At 39.9% G+C, this 17,614-nt stretch overlaps 2 protein-coding genes across 2 annotated transcripts in view; one reads left to right on the top strand and one right to left on the bottom strand.

The window, feature by feature from the left end:
• helz (helicase with zinc finger) overlaps nucleotides 1-6,440 on the top strand; it is a 58,185-nt gene extending 51,745 nt beyond the window's left edge. The window contains 4 exon segments of the mRNA XM_063883601.1: nucleotides 52-814; nucleotides 1,795-2,092; nucleotides 2,235-2,490; nucleotides 2,492-6,440. Of these exon segments, the coding sequence (XP_063739671.1) occupies nucleotides 52-814; nucleotides 1,795-2,092; nucleotides 2,235-2,490; nucleotides 2,492-2,717 (1,543 nt within the window). The 3' untranslated portion in view covers nucleotides 2,718-6,440.
• A 602-nt stretch (nucleotides 6,441-7,042) lies between these two features.
• Nucleotides 7,043-17,614, bottom strand: LOC134864159 (voltage-dependent calcium channel gamma-1 subunit-like). Its single transcript, XM_063882949.1, has 4 exons — nucleotides 17,004-17,614; nucleotides 11,519-11,593; nucleotides 9,089-9,235; nucleotides 7,043-8,971 (listed from the first exon to the last, which is right to left on the bottom strand). The coding sequence occupies exons 1-4, from the start codon at nucleotides 17,239-17,241 to the stop codon at nucleotides 8,739-8,741; spliced, it is 693 nt and encodes a 230-aa protein (XP_063739019.1). The 5' UTR covers nucleotides 17,242-17,614; the 3' UTR covers nucleotides 7,043-8,738.

Here is a 17,614-nt window from a genome sequence, read left to right as displayed (position 1 = left end):
TGGACTGTAAATATTTGGAGTTTTGATGTAAAATAAATTTGTATTTCCCAGGTACCCGGGTCTCTTGAGAGAAATGCCCCCCCAGGAACAGCCTGAACCCAGGGATGCAGCTGAGATGCAGCCCCCACCTCAATCCCGACTCCTCCAGTACCGCCAGTCTCAGTCCCGTTCCTCAGGTGACCCTTCATCCTCATTGGCCTCCTCCTCCAATCACGCTGGCCCTTACCCATCAGGACCTTACTCCCATGACCCAGGCCGCGATCTGCTCAATGATAACCTTCTGAACAACCCAGCTCTGCAGCAGCACCCGGCCAACCCCCTGTATAATGCTGGCAACTACCCGCATCAGCCCCCTGCCCACTCTGCCAGCCCCCCTTCCTCCCAGGTCAAATACCTTCTGCAAGAGGCCCAGTGGCCTCATGGCGGAGCTGCGTCAGTGAGCCCACCACAGCAGAACCACCTGTTAGGGAACCAGGGTCACAACCTTCCTTATGCCATGCCCATCATGGCCCACCCAAGCAGGCAGCAGGAGCAAGTCCACCTGATGCAACTTCACCATCAGCACCACCAGCAACAACAGCAACAACAACAACAACAACAACAACACCAACAGCAGCAGCAGCAGCAACAACAACAACAACAACAACACCAACAGCAGCAACAACAGCAGCAGCAGCAGCAACAACAACAACAACAACAGCAGCAGCAGCAACAACAACACCAACAACAACAAAGTCAAGGTTCAGACCAGGAGTCCTACCACCCACTGTCCCCCAGAACATCAGCAGCCACAGCCATTCACAACGTAGATGAGGTATGTTTGTTCATTTATTTGGGACTTTTATTTGAATCATTATAGAATAATGTAAATCTGTAGAGCAAAATGTACAAACCGGAGGAGGTAATGCCACACAGGATTAGTGCAGACACCAACCACTTCAGGAATACACTGTAGTAGCTGTAGTTATAATAATACCATATACAAATATATTCATACATGTATAGTGTCTTCCAGTAAAAAAATAATGGAATTTGACAATACGTATTTTTAAAGGTCGTTTTCTCCAAATGAGTCTTTTTCTCATTGGGAGCAAGAAGTCTCCACTTCAGTAGCACTTATAAACAGCAAACCTTCCGGTTTTATTCCTATCAATATTCTGAAGGTTTTCACAGAGGGTTTTGGTCATATATCATTCATAGCCTGAATTATGTGTGTGTCGCCTTCAAAGGCATCCAGGAAATATCTTGTTTTATCACTCTGTCATTTTCTACCCATCTGACAAGTACTGTAAAGGCGCACAACATGTGGAATGACTTCTTACACTCCATTAATGGTTTAACGTTCTCCACATTGTTACAGTTTATATATTATAATGGGATTAGCAGACTGGTTTTTCTCAGAAGCTCATCTCTGTGTTGCATGAAGTAGAGGGTTCACATTTTCTGATAAAATCTGAATGTTCGAAATCTCTCCCATTTGATAAAGATACAGAGTGATGATAACAATGTGAAGCTCAGGTGCTGTATTACAGGGGAGGAAATGGATTGTGAGCAAGATAAACAGTTGTTTGGCAAGTTCAATTTGGAAAGAAAGATGGAAATGGAGTTGAATGCATGTACGATATTTGACAAACGCTTGTTCCCTCTTTCATTGATGCCACCCTCACTGAATGAGAAGGTGCTGTGAATAGAGGCTGCTTATGTGCTTCTTCCTCTTTTAAGGATATTTTACCCATCAGTCATGTCAAATCTCTCACCCATTTCTTTTCCTCATCCACCTTACTCTCTGTGCAGTATGAACCCAGAGGTCCAGGCCGGCCCCTCTATCAGCGCCGCATCTCCTCCAGCTACCCGGATGACTCGTCTCCAGCCAACGCCCACACAGCCCTGTCCCAGCAGTCCCAGCCCTGTCCATCAGACCCCCAGGAACACCCTCATCCACACATACAGCATCATCAGCACCCGCACGCCCCCTACGGTTACCCCCCACATGACGTCTGGCCGAGTAATGGCGGGGGCCCCGGCCCTGGTCCGTTCCAGAACATTCCATGTAACGGAGCCGCCACACTCGCTCAACACCGGGACTTAATGGGTATGTATCTCCAGATAGGCCTTTGGACCTCATACACAGAGCTGTTTGAGATGTATTCATGATGACTCTGATCTAATTAACCTTGTGTCTTTTTGGGGAACCTCTCCTTTCTTCTCCTTGTTGTTTCTTCTTGGTCCGGCAGCTGCGAAGGCCCTTCGTCAGACGGAAGAGCAGGTGAAGGCCGAGGCCACAGCAGCACAGCAGACGCACCCTCACTCCCTAAACTCCCTTCAGCACCTTGGACAGTTTCCTCCTCTCATGCCCAATAACAAGCAGCAGCAGCAGCAGCAACCGCAGCAGCAACCGCAGCAGCAGCAGCAACCGCAGCAGCAGCAGCAGCAGCAGCAGCAGCAGCAGCCGCCGCCGCCACAGCAGCAGCAAACGCAGCAGCAGCAGCCGCCGCCCCCCCCCGCCACCGCAGGCACCCACAGAGGCCAGCCAGGGGGCTCCAAATTTAAGCAAACCACCAACCATGTCCTATGCCAGCGCCCTCCGCGCTCCACCCAAACCCCGAGCTGTTCGCCCTGAACAGGCCAAAAAGAACAGCGACCCCCTCTCCCTCCTACAAGAGCTGAGTATAGGAAGTTCAAATGGTAGCAATGGGTACTATTCCTACTTTAAATAAGTGTCACCCCTCCCACATTATAAGTAAGTAATGAAAATATATAAAACAAAACAAAAAAGGTAAAACTCATTCTAAAAACACGAAAAAAAAATTAGTACAAAGTGCATTTCTAAATTGTTTCTATCGGTAGGTTTTTCTTTCTGCATTTTGTTTCATTTAAACTTTTTATTTGTAACAGTCCTCTTTTCTCCTCTTTCACATATCTGTGAAGAAAATAAGTATATATAATGAATGCATTACCGGTATATATACATACTCATTATGTATATATGAATATATACTTATATTATCCACACTTGTATATGTACGTAATGCTAAAAAAAGTTATAAAAAAAATAAAATATAAAAAGGTGAGATTCGGTTGACCACTTAGCTGCCTGCTTAATTTTCCTTATTGAAGTTGGTTTTGTTGGTTACTAAAAAAGTATGTTGAAGGTTTTATCAATTTGTATGCCTCAGTTTTGAGTGGACGTTGCGTCTTGATTTTCAAAATACTGTAGTTGTGGTAACGGACAAAAGCTAAGTGGTCAACCGACACAGAAACTACATGGAACAGTGTATAGAAGTAGATAAATTTTCCTCTAATCTGTAAATATAAAGAAAATAAAAGACTGAATTGTATGCCACAGACATGTCCTTAAATTCCTGTATCATGTTAGCATTTGCATTATGAATTATTTTTCGTTTGTTGGCTTCTGATCCTTAATTCGTAGACATCCTGGAAATAGCTGGGAATTCTCTTCAGTAACTTAGTAGTAAATGTGATTGTTTTCTAAAAAATAACAATTTCATATTTTACTTTTCACCAATGTCAGCAACAATAGAAACTGTGTAAAAAAAAAGTCAGAAAAACAACAACCACTTAATTCCTCCTTTGTTTGTGTTAAGGATCAGAGAACACCAGACACCGCTTTCTATGATAAGATATCCAAACCGCTTCGCTTGTGGCCGATTCTGTCATTTTATTTCTTTTGTGTGTGCCATCAAAAATAGACCTCGGAAATGGTTTTAATAACTGCTGACGATATTCGATGTGTTTTGTCACTAATAGACGCTGAGCTTCTTTTGAAAAGGTTGAAGTACTCTGAAGGTTTGTGAAAGTGCAGAGAGGGGTGAGGTCAGAGTGGTGTGTCGTGATAGGTAAGTTGAAACTGAGGGTGTGATCAACACTGCCAGTCAGACGCTTTTGAACATGCTTAACGTGAGCCTTTTTGGTTAAATCAGAAGTATAATGAGACTGTAGATACATAGAAAATACCCTGACCTTTAAAAATACACGTTCATCACATTCATGCTTTTCATTTGTCTCGGAACAATACTGGATCTTTGTCACCATAGTAACAGCCACAACAGCACTCAGATCCCTGCTGCTGTAAATGCTGGTCTCACAGATGTTTGTAGCCATAATTTTTCCCAGTTTCTGGAATCCCTTTCCCAGTGTAAGACAGTTTTCCTAAAGATCATTGTTCTCCTTTCTCTGTAAGACGATCTTTAAATCCGAGTTATATAAACAACGGTCTCATCCATGAGCTAATATGTGCTCCAAGTTCTACCAAAAATATTGATCATTCACAATAAAAATCCTTACATTTTTGGAGAACTTTAGGTCATTCCAAGTCCCCCCATCATCTTTTTCAACACTCTGCTTGTGATTTAACCAAAAAGGTAACACTTAAAGTAACTATTCAATGAGCTGTTCAAAGACGTGTGTCTGTTTTTGGGGCTGTGCGTAACAAGTATGAGTTGGTGATGTTTTATGTTTCTTGGTTATTCAGATAATGACATTATTCACCTTTTCAGTTTGATCCAATTGAAATATTAATATTAGATTAGATTGACTAATCCCATTCACTTTAAATTAAATTGAAATAGCTCTGACCGTGCTTTGCGTTCAAATGACCTTCTTCTCACGACCAGAAAACACGATGAACAGGACACGACATTAATTTTACTCGGCCACACAGCTCGCATGCAAAGGAATCTTACTGCGTTCATAGAGAGCCATGGTTATCAGGAGTCCCAAATATGAAAAAGATGTTGATGCTATATCTGCCAAGGGTTTTCTTTAATAATAAAAGCAATGCTGGAAACAGTCATCCAGTACTCAATTCTGTTTTACCTATTTCATTTGAATTGTTGAAATACCACTGCCCCATTCGCAAACTGATAGTCGTACCGAAATCACCCGGCTGTTTCGTGGCTTTGATACGGCGGTGAGTCACTGTCTTAAAGTGATCCTCAGTAAGCTCGTACCCTACAGCGATTTACATAGATGTGTTTTTAACATTCAGCGGAGAGCTTCATGTTCTTATTCGTACGTTTTTAAGTTTTCACATTGTCATTCAAAGGTCCAGATCTTTTGACTTGGCGGAAAACAACACATACTTGTAAATATGCATTTTGTAGGTATTTACAAACAAACTTTGGGAGTGCCTCAATTTTGTAGAAGCTGTTCCAAGAGGAGGTATGCCCTTTTTAATTATGCAAAACAAAAAATATCAATCCTACGAATAATGAACAACAACAACAACAGTAACCCAGTGGATAGTTGCAACATCTTGTAACTGTTTTTTGATAAGATGGTGTCTGGCTGATTTGACAAAGAGGAGAATTTCTGTTGCAGCTGTTTTTCAGACGACTTATTTCACTGTACAATACATATTGGAAAGTATATGTTGCTGGATTTGTCCTGTATTGTTTTCTCACAACTATACAACAATCAACATGGATTCATTTCTTTTTGTTAATGTGAAGATGTTTTTTTTTCCTTTTCATGCATGTTGAGATGACCTGGCTGGTTTTATCCCTGTTTTTATCAGTTTGTATTGATTTGTGAATGAATTAAAAATGAAGAAAAGAAAAAAAACAGCTTATGTTCAACCTTCGGAGTCAATTTTGGTATATTATTTGATGTGTACAATAACTTGTGACATTATCAACAAAACTTATGATATTTTACTAACATGTCAATCAAATATGTAATGGTTATGTAAGTTATTTTCTTTCTGCAGTTACTTAGCATGGCTGAAGCTTAGGTTGCTCCCCGGTGTGTGTCGTATTTACAAAGCTCAGTTTGTTCGGGAAAATAATTTCCCTCAAAGCAGTCGTTGGCTAATCTCTGAAGTTTCGCAATACTAATATTACACCGCTTCTTCATTTTTATTTATTTTGGAGCAGAAGAGATTGAGCCAAAGACATTTTAAAAGGATGTTATTTACAACTCATCATCAATGTTGATTTGTTTTAAGGCTTCCTTTATGTTGGATCCCAAAATGAGTTGTCCAGGATCTTTACTGTGAAACTAAAAGTCTTTCAAATGAATTGTAAATGTTTTCACCTTGCAATATTGAACCATGTTTTATGATATGAATTATTGTCTTTAAAAAAAAAATACCAGTTTGTTTGTGTACACATGGAAAGGGAGCAACCTTTTGCCCAGCCAGTAGAGAGCACTGTGTTAAGCCTTCTTTAAACGCCACATCTCTTCCCGTTCTCTGTTTGCTCTCCTCTGTTCTTCCCTCGCTGCAGTGAATCAATGGCACACCTGTTCTCCCAGCCTCCCAGCCCCATTGGTTCCTCCCTCGTGGGTACAAAAACAATGAATAGATCTGTTTTACTCTTCTTCATTTCAATTGGTGGTGGTTATAATCAAGGATTTAGACTGTGTTTCAAAGGTTTATTTTCTTTTTTATTTGTTTCTCTATTAAAGTGTTTTTATTGAAACTTCTAGAGTTCTGCCTCTTTTTTAAAAACATTTGTTTTAATCATCCTCTGCACTTAACAGCAGTGATATAGAGTACTGGAATTATTAGGGGGTTTGCCATAGTTTGAAGCTGCACCTGATCAGACCTTGCAGTGAGAGAGACAAGAATGTGTTGCCTCTGCTGAGTAGAGCCACTTATTTATGTTCCTGTGTGGATAAACACTAGATTTAACACCTAACCATCTTCAAAGTTAGAGGTTAGTGTCAGCAGCTGCTCTCCTTTTGTCTCGACCCAGCTTTTAGGTCATGACTAATGATGGGAAGTTTACTGACAGTTGTTCGACAGAGATTAAATTAAATTTGAACAGAAAAACATCTACTCACTACATGTTTGAGGTAGTCTGCAGAGTTTGCAAGTAGCTGTATGAATGTTTAGTCTTTTAAAAGGAACCAAACTAAAGACAGTGACGCAGTGAGAGAGGAGAAATGTGATGCTGATCCTAGACCAGCCAGGTGCATCATGTGGGACAAATGTAGTCTCTGCACAGCCGGAACAACACACACACTTGGCATCACACTTGGTACATGAAAGCAAAGGAAACAAATGAAAAACACAAAGGGATTTCAGAAAAAAAGCTTATCAAGATTTATTTTTGGTTACAAAGAAATAGCCCATAAGAAACACTCAGAATATACTGCATTCAAAATCATTCAATATTCAAAGAAAAAAAAAAAAAGATATAGAAATTACTTTTTGTCTTACCACTACAATAGATATTCCATTTTGTTTTGTCAAGCAAATCTTACAAGTCAGTCAAAAATAAATACAACAAACCAATTAAACAGACTTGCACTGAACAAGCCTACAACGTTGATGGTGGCTCTCACTAATAGCTGCAGGTTTTGTACATAAACTGTTCACCTCCATATGCAAGGCAGCAGCTATGATATACAGTAGGTGGTGATGTGCAGAGTAAAGTCTGGTTGAGAGAATTGCAGTTTGTCTCAGAATACCCACAGCTATAGTACAGCCGTGACTTACACAGGGGGGAAAAAAAGGTTTATACAATAGCAAATGGTGTGAAGGCCCAGTAAGCAAAGCCTCTCACTCAAATAGGTTTTGCTGCTCCTTTGACCAAACTGGAGCAAAGCAGCAATAGCCCACATTTTGAATGTCATATGAAAAAGTATTATGTAGAGTTAACATGGTTTTAGGAAATTATCCATCTTTAAAACTGAAATCAGTTGCAAGAGAAATGTATACTCGCATTGGGAAATAACTCACTTGATGTGCAGTAATGCAACAGTAATGTTTGATGCAAATACCAATCTGTTTCAATTGGGTCATGACGCATGCAAAGAACAGAGCATTTTCTGTATCAGTTTGGTTTGTAAGCGGTCAACATAAAAAGTAAAAGGCATTGTATGTGCACCTGCTAGAGCTGAAGCTTTTCCAACACACAGAGTGTGTGGGTGTTTAGCATTCAGCCTGCCACACACACAAACCTGCTCTGTGCATCTGCCTTGCCTGAAATCAGTTTTTCAAAAAGTTCTTATTTTAATGGGACTTGCTTTGATTTTCAAATCTTAGAAATATAAAATGTAACATTTGGAAACATAAATCTCAATCTATCACATTTAGTTGATACTTCTAGTAAGTGAGTGATTCCTTGAGCGATCCCATACAAAAATCTACAAATGAACATTAGATATCTACAAAATAACATACGCAGTACATCATATCAGCTACTGTAGATATCTGGTCTTAACTGTATGAACTATATTCTTAAAATGTCAATGAATCTATTAACAATAATGTGTTTTTATCTAAGTTGGGCATAATGATGTTATATCCATCTTACAAAACAGTGACATTTTAAATGAATAATTTTGACAAATAATTGTTCTCATTTTTACATTTTTTCTTTTGAATATGCCAGCAGTAAAGGAGTAAAACAGATGTAAAAGGGCTGTTTGACTCTTTGTGGTATGGTGGTTTTGAGGCCTCATGTCAGATTTAAGTTGTGATCTCTAACATGAACCACACCGAAGTGGATTGCTATATTTTACGCTTTGGTTGGACATACATGATATGGCGGACATTCATAACTCCGAAAATGCCCCATATTCCAGTTGCTTTATAATTGAAGTGAGGTACATTTCCCTTCCTTGCTATGGTCCATCCACACCCCAAACCCGTTTCAGTCATCATGACCCTTATATTGCCAACTCTTGTTCTTGAAATCAACTTATACTTGAATATGAACTCAAAACAATAGACACAGTCACTCTCCTCAAATCCTGTTATCTGTCCGTCATCACTCGACTTGATCCTGCTCGGCGTCCATGCAAGTCTCCCAAGGATTCCTAGGCATCTGCGGCATTGAGAGAAGCAGGAGGGCAAAGCCAGTGAGAAAGAGGAGGACAAATCCAGTACAGGCACAAGCGAAGGACCAGGAGTAGTAGTATTCGATCCAGATTGTTTCCTCGCTCTCAATCATGCGTTTTACTGATTGACGCATCACCTCCAGTGAGATGAAGCAACAGAGACCTGGGAAGGAAGGAAATGTGTAAAATGAGTTAGTAGCACTCTTAACATGATTCATGATGACAACATCAACTGTGAAAATGCTGCATGATAGAAGTGATGTGGTTTTACTGAGCCCACCTGCAAATGCGAAAAACATGCCAGCAGGTTTAAGGAGGTAGTCTCTTCCTTTGCCTTTGCCGGTACATGATCCCACCAGACACAGAGAGCCAAGGATCATGAAGGCTAGACTGAAGATAGAGATGGCTGCAGCCGAGATGTTGTACTCTAGAAAGAGAGAAAGAATGTACATTACATTACATGTTAGGTATTTTTATCCAAAGCGACTTAAGTACATTCAATACGGTTGACAATCTCCACAGAAGCAAATTGAATAATTACTTCTTTGTTTTTGGGCGTATAGCCACTTTACTGCTTTACATTCTAATTACATTTTTGTGCCCACATTCATGGTGATCAGGGGCCTGGCACCCAGTGCAACAGTGTGTCTAACTAAAAAGGATCAGAATTTGGTTTCATAGACACAACTTGTAAGTACAATCAATTCAATGTTATTTTTTGACTTTTCATCAGATTTTTTGACAGCAACAACTTTTTCACCGAACTTGCTATAAAGGCATTCATCTTTACAAGCAACATTCACATTTACTTTATGAATGTAATTTGTTTACATATATCAGGTGTTTGTGTTATAGGAACTCCATCTGGCTTGTTTTTCCAATCAGAAGGATGGATATGATGTGAGGCCTTTGATCTGCCGCCTGCTCGCCTGTGAACCATGCCCAGGGGACAGGCACTCCTTTGGGAGCGAAAGCCTTCATCTTCTGCTGGCAGGGAAGCATGGGCCGCACCCTGAACACGCTATGTTCTCTGAGTTATTGCTTGTCTGTGGAGCTTGTCAGCTAGTCTGAAATCCTAATTTTTCTCTACACCAAGAGCAATGTAAAAATCTAAATATACCAGTGGTTAAAAAGCCTGTATTACATCACATACAGCTTTATTTTGTTCTCTTTCTGCACAGGATTTGGGGAAGGAGTTCTACTGGAGGTGCTATTTGACAGTACAGCACTGGTATCTACAATATGTGCAGAAATCAATGCAAGCTGACCAGGGAAGTATCAATTTGTCTTACTTTAACCTTAATTATGTAACGCTCTTTTTGTAAACTTTGTTAGGAGTTTGAGGAAGAACCTGTAAAGTTCTCTGCTGCCCTAAGTAGGCTCCTTACATGAAACAAGTAGCGTAAGCTAACACTGCTTAGCTAAGTTAGCTAATGTAATGTGCTTTAATGAGGGCTGTAGTGTCTAACAAAATAAATTGACTAACTGTGGCTGATGATTGGTCAACCTAATAACCACGAGGTGAACATCATTCAAGAACTCATTCAATAAATGGAATAACACAGTTTGTGTAGACATTTGACATTGTTAACTTAAGTTTGTAGAATCCTTAATCTCTTAATGCCCAGATCCATTCATTTTTTTCTGGTGAACACCCTGTGGTGGATAAGAATCTAACTGTATGGATGTGCCTGTGGTGATGTACATCTTCTATGTTCATTCAACCTTATACACCATTATGGTATAGCCCAATGGCTCAGTCAAGAGTGAATAACCCTACAGGTCAGTGCTGCAATCATTCCAGCAATGTTGCGGTGTTTGTCTCTCAAGGGCTAGCCCATCAGCGTGTGTGTGTGTTTGTGATAAACGACGAGTAAGGAATTGGCTACCTATATACTGTACTCTTGCATTAGCATCTCTGAGTTTAGGGTATGAGGGTGTGCAGAACTTCATGCACAAGACTATTCGCATTAACACCCCAATAATTGAGTGTGACAGTGCTCTACATGTGCTTGCCCTCTAATGCACATTAAATGCGTGGGATGTCATGCAACATGCGTTGGCTGGGCCTCAATACAATCAGAGGTGTAACAGGGTCACTGGAGAGAGGATGGAAGGAATGAAAGATGGAATAAATGGGGGCTGGAACAAACACACACACACACACACACACTCGCACTCACACATCTCTTAAATGTTGGCTGTGCTATACAGTGCAGAGTGTTTCAAAAAGCATTTGTATAGGAATTTTCAAATATAATTCCTAACAAAAATGTCTGAGACACATTGTTCAAATGAAGAAAGATGCATGTATGGGCTCTGTTTTGATATTTAAATTGTTGACTTTTAGCCAGTTGGATAAAGTAAAGCTAGAGATAAAGTATATTGCCTTCAACCAAGGACTTCTTCATGTTCTATATTAAGTTTTGTAGTTGACAGACGGTCCAATACACCTGCTGTGAAACCTATGACTGTTATGCAGTCAGAAATGAAACATGAATGAAGATCTGAACCCACAGAAAGCAGAGCAGCAGCATGTAGGGTTAGTAGGGAATATGTGATGCAGTCAGCTTGATGTTTTACTTCACACAGACGGGGCTGTCCTAGTGTTGCAAGGAACATAGTTTCAAAATGAATATCTCCTCTTTTCATGTGTTGATAGGATGGGATGAAAGTAGCCACAATATGGGAGCCGATAACAGGAACCTACCTTTTTGTGTTTTATAATCAAATATCTCAGCATCCTGCCCTGGAGTGAAGTGTCTGAAGTAAGTGCAGTTTTCCTCTGTGAAAAGATAAAAAATAGGATTTAGTTCAAAGTTAAATTACATAAGATACGTTGATTTTTGTTGCCACGAGGAGGCAGCACAACAAGCCGTTAACACCCATTAACATATTGTCACCATATATCGTAAGCATGAGATGTTCATGTCTCCTTTCTTTGCTAAACTGCAGAACAGTTACATGCTTATAAATAGACAGACAGACAGACCGACAGACAGACAGACCGACAGACAGACCGACAGACAGACAGACAGACAGACAGACAGACAGACAGACAGACAGACAGACAGACAGACAGACAGACAGACAGACAGACAGACAGACAGACAGACAGACAGACAGACAGACAGACAGAAAAAAAAAATTCAATGTTGACTTTAATTACATGTATTATGTCAACAAATTTCACATATTAGGTTAGTTGAAAACAATAATATTAAGTTGAATCTTACCTTTTATTTAAACTTAATATTATTGCTTTCAACTAACCTAATACAGTTATGTGAAATCTGTCACGTTTTTTTCAGTGTAGATAGATCTGTGCCATCTGTGGTTTGACTTTCAAAGTAAATATGGTTACAGAAGGAATTGCATTCAATTATTCCAGGGCAGACAAGGTGTTAAACCTTAGGGATTTGCACAACTCAAGGCAGGTTGGTTTATGTGATCCCAGGCTGGTTTAGTGGTGTCAATACTCTCTAATGCTATACCAAGTGTAAAAGAAAGAAGCAAATGGTTTGTTTTCCTTTCAAGTCTTCTTTACATTTAGTTTATATAATTTTGCATTCTTCTTGATAAGGTATAAACATGTATACAGCCACGGAAAAAAAATAAGCGACCACTGTAGCATTATCAGTTTCTCTGGTTTTACTATTTATAGGTATGTCTTTGAGTTAAATGACATTTTTGTTGTTGTTGTATTCTATGAACTACTGACAACATTTCTCTGTGTTGGAATTCAACACACACTGGAATGGCTGCCATACATGTAGAGAAAAAGATTTAAGAAACATTTGGAGTGGTCTCTTCATTTTTTCCCGAGCTGTATATTATTAAAGGTAGTTGATCACACTTAAAGTCTCAAGCCTTACTGTATGTAACATGTTTCTGAAAGCAGAATGATGTCTCTGCATTAAAAAAAATAACATGGGTGTGGATGATCATATGTGCAAATAGAGTGAGAACAGATTTGACTACATACTGTAATTCATTTCACACAAAAAAGTGCACATCACTGATCTTGGTTATGCTAGTATGTCTCATGCCCCCGATGCCTGGGTTTAATCCTGTTCTACGTTCAGCCTCACCATGGGACATGAGTGAAAATCTTTCATGTGGAAATATGTAGTTCTGCATGGTATCGGATAACAGTCAGAGCTTGATGAACCGTGCTGGTATAGTTCCTTTCCCTATGTACCCTCTAAACCATGAACATAAACTAAGGGGGATGTGAGATAGCACAGTGTAATTGGAATTAATAGGCACAAACAATATTTCTGAATCATATTTTAAGTCAACATCGGAATGTTTGCCAAAACATCTTCTGAAATTACACAAATTAACGCTGTGCCAACATTATTTCTGTAGACAAATAATACATTTTTATGAATGACTACAGGCACCGGCCATGAAACAACTGAGTGTGTTACTTAGCAACAAGCTCCAGTGTAAGAAACAGATAGAAATGTAAGAGAAGCATGTCAACAAGTTGTACATCTTGGCTTCCATTCAAAAGGGAGGCTGAAAAATATATTTGAACTTCACTCATTAACCAAAACTGTGACTATACATGTTTTTAAGTACATGTGAATCCAGCCCTCATTCTTCTTTGCTGTGACAACTGTACCAGTGGTAGGTAACAGGTAGTGGGTGATTGTTTTTAAGGTCCAGCGAGGTACAAAATACTACCAGCAGTCTAAGAGGCTATTCATTGTCTAAATCTGGTGTCATTTTAAGGGTAGCCACTCAGCATTAATAAAACCTTGGAGTGGAAGCTTTGAGCTCATTATCCGCATCAAGCAGCTTTATTCCCTCATGTGACTGTAGTCTTATTACACCTTTTTTGTACCATCTTTACAGTGCAATGACAAATATGTGGACAAGCTCCAAATGAAATCTGTATTAATCTGTGGCAGCACTGCTGCTACAGGCAAACACACTCACACACACTGCTGCACCACTTGTTGCTGGTCTTTGCCCTGCTATGCTCTGCTGACAAGCTCTGTCAAGCCTCTCTTGTTGCTGCTGATAGGGATATCAGTCATCTTTCCACAGATCAGCAGAGGACATTGGATTGGCAGCGCTTCAGCACATCGGATAACACTGTGTGCACTGTCTAATCTTTTTGTTTTGGATAAAGACGGGTCCAGACCTCTGAGCTGGGCTTTTTGTTTTACCACGCTATATTCCTCATAAGGTCTATCAGCAAAGACAAGTGGAGATAACTTTTTATTATAGTTCATGAGATGAAAAAGTTTTATTCCAAATGATTCAAAGATAAAAACAAAAAGAAACGTTGTTGTCTTATTATGATTAAAAAGGACTTAAATTACTAAAATCCATGAAAGACTACAAAATAACATTAGCACAAACAATTCCACAAAAGAACAAGAGCAAGTGTGCGAAGCAGCCAACAAATGCAGACAGTTTCAGATGTAAACTCAGGCTTTGATTCAGTTATAAACCCAGAGAAGTATTTGGAAACATATCTATCTATATAAGTGTTAAAGGTTTCACTTGCAATTCCCATCCCCTTATACGATCCCTGGGTTGGTTGGTAATTTGAGTGCCCGTAAAAGCAAAATACCAGTGGTACCACTTGCTTTTTGGACCATGCATACCATCCCCCGGCAGTGTTAAGTCATTTGAGTGACTGTGTGAGCTGCACGGAGTCATAAGGCTGCAGGAAGGTCTCATGGGAACAGCTTGGTGTGAAGGAGGGCCACATAGCTATGCCTAACTCTTCCATGTGGCCCCGTCACTCAGAAGACCGCTGCACTTGGCGCGAACACCTGACCCTCACATCCTCCACCCAAGACAGCTGAGTATTCACGTGGCCTATATATATATCCCCAAAACAACTGCTTGCTGAGCAGTTTGCACACGATTATATAAAAAAAAACTAAAAACACCATTTCTGTTGCCAGAACTATTTTGATTACATTAGACTAATTGCTCTCCTTTCAACTGCTTTGTTCAGAAGGTGCTTTGTAACATATCTATTGTCGCCTTTTGACAGCCAACAGCAGTTCAAAAAACCAGTGTGAAAAATGATCACAATATGAAAAGGAAGAAGGACAAATCTAATTATCCCTCAGGTTAATTTGGCTCACGTGGAACTTACTTTCTTTGAGCTGAAATGACACACATAATATCTGTGATCACACCATCTACATTTTGTCAGCAATAGACTCAGCCCATATTTTCCAGATGAGTGTCCCACAGCCAGAGGGACCTCCTCACATACTTTTCAAGTTCTGCTTCGTGTCAGGGAATGACACCACCTCTGAAGACGTAATAAACAATAATGTTCCTGTCCAAATACAGATATTGGGCAGGGAGAAACCCCTGGAGATGGATGGATTTAGTTACTTTAAAAATAAGTCTTACAAGGTGGCCATCCCCAATCACATGTTTTGTTGAAACCATAAAAGCCAATAGTCATTTGTTAAGAATAAGTAGTGTGTTGCAAATAATGAAATAAAATAATAACATAATATAATGTAATAATCTTATAAATGTATATATAGCCATTGTCAGTATGTGTGTATGTGCAGATGAAAAGGTCATGAAACATTTGTCATATCTTTACAACCTAAAGAATTCCCTGCATGCCTGTGGGCCAAGCTGATTTAGTGTATTCAGCACATGCCTGCTGTGTCTGGCCCAATGTACCACCCTAACATTTCAGCTGCCTCGAGAATGGCCCTGCAGTTCAGACAGTGTCTGAGATTCCCAAAGGTTTAACAGCCGCCATCAGTTGGAACATATTTTGGGAGATCCTTTTAGTTATATGCGTTGGACAAATTTGGTGGGGAAGTCCAGGATTATTTACATAAAGCATCATGCAGGGTCAGATAACCATCAAGAGTCAGAAAGTGTTTTCCCAGATGAGTGACTATCTCCACAAGTTATTATTATTGGACAGCAACTACTCAACAGCGTTAACATCCTTTTTATTCAATTGCAGTCTGTATTTTATTTTAACAGCTGTAAGAACATTTGTTATCATAGAAGGTTTACTTCGAGAGATTCATAGCAAAAATGAGTTTTACTTGGATACATAAGACATCAAATCTAACCATATTATGTTTGTTTACATAAGTTCAGGTATCAATAATACTAATTCCATTCAATTATTGTATTCCAATGTAGGAGTAGCTGGGTAGAGAAGATTAAGAGGAATTAGGAATAAAGTCTTAATGATCGGAGAAACCAACTTTACAGCGAAGTAAACATTTATGAAAGTTGGAAATGTTATTCTTCGTATTTGTTGAATTATATAGGATTTAGAGCTACACGGAAATACATATTTGACATATCTGTCAGCCGACCTGCTGTGCATTGACTATATATTGTTACTTTAAATGGGGTCTGTAAAATCTAGTTTTACATTTTTAAGTACCTTAAATTGCATTTAAGTACAATATGTTCTTTGTTACTTTCCATCACTGATAGTGAATTTCCTGAGAAAGTTCTATACGTACAGGTTGTATAGAGCATCAATGGTCTATGCTTTTTTTTTAAACTAATAAATGACCACTTTAAACAGAAAGGAGACACCAACCAGTAAACAGTGAAATCAGCTGTTGTGGTGTTTGGAGTTTGTTCAGTGAGAGCCTCCGGGGACTCCATGGCTCATGCTCTGTGGATGCCAAATATCTACTCTGATCAAGTCCTAACAGCGAACTGATGGTGAAAGCATCCTGTTGTTTACCCTGAATGTCTAGCTTGTTCAAAGGAGGGTCAGTCGGGACATCACCCAGCTGACTGAGGCCAAGTAGCGGATAGATAACCCTCTCTTATGGTGTCTACTCTAAACATATATTCAGAGATGTGCCTGCATGCATTACACTGGGGTATTTCTACACCACTGATGACTGACAATATCAATCATTTTATTCATTTATATTCCAAACAAGAAACAACGATTACAACTATTTTTCAAAAAATACATTATGGAGAATGCATACATGTTACCCAAAATTGGACCTGTCTTCTATTTCACAAGGAAATGTATTGAAGTTTAAAATGTCATATGACATGTCGAGGGATCCTGCACCAGGCCCTCTATTCTTAGAAGCTCCATACCTCAGAGCTGTGGGCCGGATTGCACAGTGGCACCTCACAGTCACATAAAAATAATATTCAATCATTTTATATGCCAATTAAAGGAAGCTTTTAACTCTTACCTCCAGGCAGGCTGATGGGTCCGCAGCCATGCCCCTGTACAAAGTTTTCTTCGCTGATATAGATGTACTTCTTGCACAGCTTCCACAGGCCAAAGTGGGCCGCCTCGCAGGTCTGATTGACTTTATCCACCCGTGGGCTGAGCACTGCCCAGTGGTCCGTTACCACCGCAGTGAACATGCAAGCCATACCCACAATCAGCACAAAAATGGCAATCTTTATCTTGGTGCGCTTGTGCATGTTTCCAGCTGATGAGATTTCTGCTCAGTGAATATTCTTCCTCTGATAAGATGCAACAAATCTTTAAAAATGACTGTTTTGCAATGTGAACACACTGGTCTGTGTCCCAGGGGCTTCTTTCCTCAGTGAGTGCAGCAAGCTTCCCACAAAGTCTGTCCTCCTTTTCTCTCTCCGCCTAAGACTAGTGTCTTCTCTCCCCCTGTCGTAGATCTGTACCTCTGGTTCGAAGGGAAATGGGCCAGACTGCTCTGTCCTAGATTCAAGTCCCCTTTTCCTACTGACTATGAGTCAGTACAACAGTGGGGCTGCAAGTTTAGACTCACAGCTGTTGAGGTAGATCAAGAAAGTTGATGACCAAATCAACTGTCGGCCA

Source organism: Eleginops maclovinus, chromosome 5, assembly GCF_036324505.1.
Source record: "Eleginops maclovinus isolate JMC-PN-2008 ecotype Puerto Natales chromosome 5, JC_Emac_rtc_rv5, whole genome shotgun sequence".
Taxonomy (NCBI): Eukaryota; Metazoa; Chordata; class Actinopteri; order Perciformes; family Eleginopidae; genus Eleginops; species Eleginops maclovinus.
This window is presented reverse-complemented; position numbering and strand designations above follow the sequence as displayed.

Bases quoted from the DNA above. Each gene is read 5' to 3' on its own strand.
- LOC134864159 (XM_063882949.1), bottom strand. From the start codon at position 17,241: ATGCACAAGCGCACCAAGATAAAGATTGCCATTTTTGTGCTGATTGTG. The intron at 11,594-17,003 runs GTAAGAGTTAAA...ATCTTTTCACAG, and splicing joins ACCCATCAGCCTGCCTGGAG to AGGAAAACTGCACTTACTTC. The intron at 8,972-9,088 runs GTGGGCTCAGTA...CTTCCTTCCCAG, and splicing joins CATGTTTTTCGCATTTGCAG to GTCTCTGTTGCTTCATCTCA.